Source organism: Meleagris gallopavo, chromosome 23, assembly GCF_000146605.3.
Source record: "Meleagris gallopavo isolate NT-WF06-2002-E0010 breed Aviagen turkey brand Nicholas breeding stock chromosome 23, Turkey_5.1, whole genome shotgun sequence".
Classification (NCBI taxonomy): Eukaryota; Metazoa; Chordata; class Aves; order Galliformes; family Phasianidae; genus Meleagris; species Meleagris gallopavo.
In genome coordinates, this window is record NC_015033.2 from 3747578 (window position 1) to 3754248 (window position 6671).

The following is a 6671-nucleotide window of genomic DNA, read 5'->3' on the forward strand; positions in this document are numbered from 1 at the left end:
GGTATGCAGGGATCTCCAGCAAGATCCCTTACCTCCACTGCCAACCCTTAAATGAGGCTTCAGGAGGGGTGGATCCTGGCTCCAGCCCTTCTGGTCACTCAGTACATTGCATGCACCTGAGCTCCCCTGGGCTGGCCCTGCCTTCCCACCAGGTGCTCCATCACTGGGGCAAGCATTTCCACTACAGGATACTAATAGTAAACTACGCTCAATTGTAACAAATTTGTTTTATAACACTGCCTATGTTTTGTCTGCTTGGCCTTTCCGGAGTCTAACACAGGGAAGAAGCTGATTTCAGCCACAAACCTACTCTCTTTATGGTAATAGGAACTGTTTAGGCAGAGCCAGTATGTGAGAGTATGAATGAGGAGGGATTCAGCAGCATTACCTCCTCAAGTTTACTTCCCTAAGTTATAATTATTTCTATTACACAAGCATTTAGAGCATCAGGGAAAAAATAAGATTGTCAGTTATTAACACACCATCTTATTTTTGCACAGTATGTGCAAGACGAAGTTGATTCTATTTCTTCAATGCAGATGGAGAGGGAAATCCATGTGATCCACTGGCAGATCATGAGTTTGTTTCAATAAATCTTGCACAAATAGCACCAAACATGAATTGGGAGGGGCAAGCTACAGTAAGAGCACTTCTTTTAACAGTTATTTGTATTGCAGAGATGTGAGCTAGTTAATTATTAAATTTTCAAGCATTATTGTGAATCCTCAAATAAAATCAGATGAGTGTTTCTTTGTACCTACAAAGTGAATAAAAAGTTACTGTGCAAGCACTTCAGCATTACTATACAAAAGCTGATTTTCAGAGCTGCAATGTCTTCCCCTTCTTACACTAGAAAAAATTTCAGGCATCCCCATGTTTAAAACTGTAAAGACAACCATGGCAGAAAAATAGTCCATATGACTCAAAGATGTGCTAAGGAAACAACTGCATTGTAAGCATTCTCCTTACCATGAAAAACAGTGAGGAAAGATATCTGCACATAAAAACAAACAGGAATCAACCAGTGACTGGGAAGTCCCTGTGAAGCTGGTGAGCCAAGTTTTTTCATGCATTCCGTAATGGTAATTCATCATTCCTCAGTGATAAAAATAGAGCAAAGTTTAACGAAATGCTGTCAAACTTGCCTGGCCTTTGGAAGCTGAGAGTCATCTGAGGAATTACACAGTTGTCCTGATGTCATCCACAATATGTATTTGAAAACTGCTAACCCCACTGAATATGGAACAGCTAGCTATACATCTATTAATTAGAAGAAATCTGTTCTTATGCTGCCACTTAAGTCAGAAATCAGGTGCAGGTAAAAATCTGTAATTTGCAATGGCTGTTTTTCATATCTCATTGCTCAGGAGTCACTCCAATTGCTAACATTTAAAAAGAAATCATACAAATCTCCAAGTCTTACCCATGTATTCAGAAACTCCAGCAAAGCTCCAAGTTAGGGCTTTCAGATTAATGGGCAAAGAACTACAAATGTCAACGATGGGTACTTCTGTAAGGCTCTCTCTAGATGCAGTGTTTCTGTAATTTGAAGTTAGACTAGATCCCACATTGAAAAGAAAAACACACTGACAAAAACCAGGCCAACATCAACTTAAACTACCTTTCACTTTTCAAGGTTTAGAAAATGCTGGATCCTACGGCACCATGACTTCATTCAACAAAGTCATATAAAAGGGTTCCTACATACGTTTTCCAATAAGGCATCGGTTGAAGTTGACACTATTCTCCATTTAGAATCTTTGAAGAGCTAAACTTTATCTACCTTGTCCCAGTGAATGTTCCCTGAAGACCTAAAATAGGTCACAGGAAGATAAATTCTTAGGGTAATCACTACTGCAAAGAATCCATAAGTACTACTAGATCTTTCTATATCTATAATATGTATATATAAAGATAATAGAGAACAAGCAAAGGGGGACACTGTCTTTTAATAAATTTTGGAATTAAAAAGTCACTTAATAAAACTGCAGTCGTATCACATGAAAAAGTTTACATGCAGGTCATTTATCTGACTTTTTTTTTTTAACTATAGAAAATGAAAATCTTTCTTAAAACTCACAAAGTTTGTCTCCTGTGGCCAGTTGGAGTATATTCTGAAGGGGCTGCACGAAGTTGGCTTAAGTTAATCAAGAAACCCTTAGGTATGAAAGAAATTCCAACTAAAACAATTAAAATATATATATTTATAATTCCAGGTCCTCAAAGGAAATTGGAATAGATTTTGAACAAAGCTTTGAGTCATCATGAAAAAACCCAATTTTAGCATCTGCTGGGAGGTGTAATGGTGAAACTGGCATTGAAACCTAACAGAAATGAGTTACTTTAGAAGCTGTGTGTGTTTTTCTCCCTACTGCAAAATCCTTACATTTGTAGATTTCTTTTTCTATTTATATTTATGACTCAGTAATACCATGCATTTAGCAAATTGGCATCTATTTAGATCTGCTGAATTTTTATATGAAAATAGCACATGGCCATGAAGCAGAAAACAGCATCATGTGTGCCACCTTTCTCCTACATACGTGCACAGCACTTCAGGGTGATACTGAGAAGAACTATGTAAAAACATCAAACTCAAAGCCATTCGTCTCTCCAGTGCAATGGATCCTGAAAGAAATTCGTTATCCCAAATCCAGGGGATTACCCAAAGTTTCTCCAACTTCTTACAAAAGATAAACTCAAAGCAAGTTGGTTAGAATGCCAGTTTCTTCAAGCAACTGATACTTCAGATAAAAGTAGCGAGATCCTCTGAAAATGAAACTTCAACTGCTTTGTCACAACTCAATCATTTTTATGAAGAAAAAAGGCATTGTTACAATGGCTCAAAAATCGTTCCTTTAGTTGTAAGCAGAATTGGTCAAAAGGTTGATTGCACCTTCTAGCTAGCAAAGGTCTTTCCCACATCTTCTTTCCCTTTGTATTTCCTCTTGCCATGTGTGAAGGGTATATATCTGTACTTTATCATATGCTGTGAAGAAAAAATACAAATTTTTAGAGGCAAGAAATAAAAAACGTTTCACAATAATAACATAACTGACACAAGTCCTCTAGGGAGAAAGTTCTGCAGTACTTCAAAAGCTAATCATAAAGGTTAACTGGTTTGAATAACGCTATGAGCCCAATTTTCAAATTTGGTTATAGTCAAACAACACACAGAGCACAGTAAAGTTGGCTCATTAGGGGACTGCAGGGAACTCCTGCCACTTAGTTTACATTTGAGTAATGGTACTTCATCAAAATTCTGAGTGTCTGGAAAGAAAATGATTCTACTTTTAAAACATCAATATTAAGAAGTTTCTTAAAAACACGCCTGAAAGATTTGCATATATGTTTTTCTCTCAACTCATCAGTTTGATTTGTCATCCACCAGAGACTCTAAAGACCCTTTCTTTAAAAACAGCAATAGTTAACCTCAGAAAGGAAGGAGGTCAGAAACTGTAAGACTCATTAAAATCAATGTTTTTTTAAAATAAAAACATTTTTTGGAATTAAGCATCAAGTTTTATATATGTATTATATGAAGGTTTTTCCCCAAGTACTTTTATTTTCTACTAATATGCACCTAATGTTTAAGTATTAGGTGTTCAAGTTTCTCTAGTAAAAGAAATGCACACAACATATTTAATACTTGTAATGCAGATAACTGAACAGAGGTTGAAACAACACTGTACATTTTGACATCACAAATGCTACTCTCTGTTCTTAGCAAGTTACCTTGATTTGCCTCTTCATAGTGATACAAAACAGCATAATGAAGTACATCACAAGGATTGGCCAAAAAACAGGAACGTTGAAAGCCTCAAAGAATGTACATGCCATAGCAACCAGGATGCCTTTAGTGGCCGAGTGCCTTAAAAACAGCATTAACAATTAATCCTTCAACACCAGTCACCGTTAATTAATCCAGATATTTACACGTTTCAGAAACAGAACGTGGGCAGACAGACCGACTCACCAGAATTTAAACTCTGGGAGCCTCCTAATGAAAGGCCGAAATTCTTCATTTTGCCTTGTAGGTAAGGAAGGACCATCATCTGAAGAAGAAAAAATAACAATCAACTCTCACTGTTACACACATTCCAGTAACTGTTGTGGTTTTAATATAACAGGGTTGGCTTCCCAATAAAAAAATAGATAACAAAAATGAGTGCCAGGTCATTGAGTTATTGCAGGGAGAATTTAAGTCCTGTACACCCTCTGTCAAAACAAAGATTAACACAATATGGAATTGTTCAAGACCTGAAAAAAAAAAAATCACTTTGGAGACCAATTTCATAGCACTTTCTAATTTAAGCTGTATGAAGTTTTTGCAAGTTGAAGAATACAGTCAGACTGAAATTGCACATCCTTACGTTATTATATCGGACAAAATGAGCTGGAAGTTTAAGTTCAAAATTACTGCAAAATGAATTCACCATACCTGAATCTTCCATTAAAGAGGGATCTACCTTTGGCGACAAGAAAGCTATAAAGAGATTTAGATGGTAGATTCCCAAGGCATATGTCACAATGTACCAACCCTGAAGAAAGGAAGGAAACAAAGGAGAAAAGGTTAAAGATCTCCTGCACACCACTGTCAGGTATTTTCAATCAGACAAGTTTGTTTCTGCTTCCTTAATAAGTACTTCTCTGTGCCCTCATATTCACATGAGAGGTTTTCTTAAAAACAAAGCAGCAACAAAAAAACACAAAGATGTTTTCCACTATTTCTGTACTGATAGAAATTTAAATGTACTTAAATATTGACTAAACTTATTGGAAGACTAGCAAAAACTTTAAATCTATCATTCTTAATAAGATAAACATTTCTTAAGTTTCCCTACAGTAAAACTATAATATATTAATTACAACAAACCTTAACAGGAGTGGTACACTGATGGATTTAATAAAAGCTTTTCTCAGACACCTGGTTTCCATGTCCAAACTGCAGATACCATAAAAGCAGCAAAAAGCAAGAAAGCAAGGCTTGCTTTGTTTAAAGCATCTTTGTAGGCTTCAGTCTCTTAAATATTCCTATTACCACTGTCTGTCTGCACAGTTCTTGCATTCAATCTGCAATCTCCAGTTTTCTGAAATCACCATTCTCAAGCTCTACACTGAATTGCAGACTGGCATGAGATAGAGGCATCTGATCAGTGGAGAAATAGCCTGCTGATGGCCTGCAGAAGTGCCAAAAAAGCAATTTCTCAGTTTGCATGACCAAAGTTAACCACAGGCTCCTGAACAAGTTACTCAGCTTTAAAAATAAAACTTTAATACAAAGTTTTCAGAAATTTATTATGCAATTTCAACAGAATTACTGCAGTATTTCCACTTCACACTACCATCAAATAAATAATCTTAAGCATTCACAAGTTCTTTAGTCTGAAGGCATGAGTTTAACAGCAGCAAGAGCTTCCTCCTCAGACTACCTGATTTACCCTTAGTGTGTTCTAATGACACAAAATGTAATTCCTGAAATCCTCCTATCAGAAATAATAGAACACTAATGATATCTAAAACTATCTGATCAGTAAGCCCAGTTTTCCTACCTGCAGTAAATAAACTCTAATCATGTAGATAAAACTCAGACCCAAAGTTACGATCCATCGCACTGCAGTATATGGAGTAGATTTGTCTAACCAGGACTGGTAGATCTAGGAAGAAATATAGAGTAAGCAGCTGTAAAATATACCATGCCCAGTGAATAATGCATATTTCAGGGCAGCATTAGAAACAGTAAGCATTTGTAAATATATTTTGGAAAGAAGAGTAACGTGAAACATTCTTATTACAATTAACTTTAATTATAAACATAAATCTTTGAAAATGCAAGCTCTACATTTCCACAAAGGCCAGAAAACCCCAACTCCTAATACTTGGGGCATCAGAAAGAAACCCAGATCTTAAACCTTTCATTCTTTATCTCCCTTAAGTTTACTTTCCTTAACGTGATTATGACAGGGAACATTATTTGATGATAAGAGCATATTTCCACTGTGCAGCATCATACATACACATTAAATATTCCATTAAACTATGCATTAGAATATTTGTTGTCTATTTTTAAAACATTTCAAATGAAATCTTTTGTACAGATTTCAGTATTTCAGCAGTTCATCCAACCTCAAACTCACTGAGGTGTGCATTGCTTTGCATTGAGTTCTGCTTCTAATGGAATCAGAGAAATCCTAGAGAAAACCAACCTGCCCAAGTCTTGTGAAAAATCGATAGACCACAGAAGGCTTTCCATGAACAGACTCACCAATACTGTCCCCTTCTGACATGGTTGCTGTGAAAATAAAACAACACATAGGTAACATTTCAAACAAAAAGCTAAGCGCTGGGAAACTTCATAGCACAGAATGTCTTATGTTCTTATATTCTTTTGGATAACCCTACTTGAAAAAAAAAAAGTATTCTTAGAGAAGACATTTATCCCAAAAGAAATTCAGTTCTAGAATAAATTGTCAAGAAGGTAAAGAGAAGTGTATTTTTACAGAAGCAAGAGAGGATCCAACCCATTTTAGGGAAGGAAAAACAAGTCCACATAAAAATGCAGGAATGAGCCTTGTTAGACATCACCTTGATAAGGCAGGAGCTGAGTTACAACATCTAAGCATTGATATGCACTGCAGCACCACCTCAGTGTCTAAAGACAAAGAACAAAA

General features: G+C 36.1%; 1 protein-coding gene across 1 annotated transcript; it reads right to left on the reverse strand.

The window, feature by feature from the left end:
* Positions 1–1930: 1930 nt before the first annotated feature.
* Positions 1931–6671, reverse strand: RER1 (retention in endoplasmic reticulum sorting receptor 1). Its single transcript, XM_003212212.4, has 7 exons — positions 6586–6671; positions 6207–6292; positions 5553–5657; positions 4442–4541; positions 3977–4055; positions 3736–3871; positions 1931–2989 (listed from the first exon to the last, which is right to left on the reverse strand). The coding sequence occupies exons 2-7, from the start codon at positions 6285–6287 to the stop codon at positions 2900–2902; spliced, it is 591 nt and encodes a 196-aa protein (XP_003212260.1). The 5' UTR covers positions 6288–6292; positions 6586–6671; the 3' UTR covers positions 1931–2899.

Excerpts from the sequence above, each read along its gene's own strand:
- RER1 (XM_003212212.4), bottom strand. The coding sequence starts at position 6,287 with ATGTCAGAAGGGGACAGTATTGGTGAGTCTGTTCATGGAAAGCCTTCT. Across the intron at positions 4,542-5,552 it reads TTAGAGTTTATTTACTGCAG|GGTTGGTACATTGTGACATA; the intron begins GTAGGAAAACTG and ends TCCTTTCTTCAG. Across the intron at positions 3,872-3,976 it reads CTCCCAGAGTTTAAATTCTG|GCACTCGGCCACTAAAGGCA; the intron begins GTGAGTCGGTCT and ends GCTGTTTTTAAG.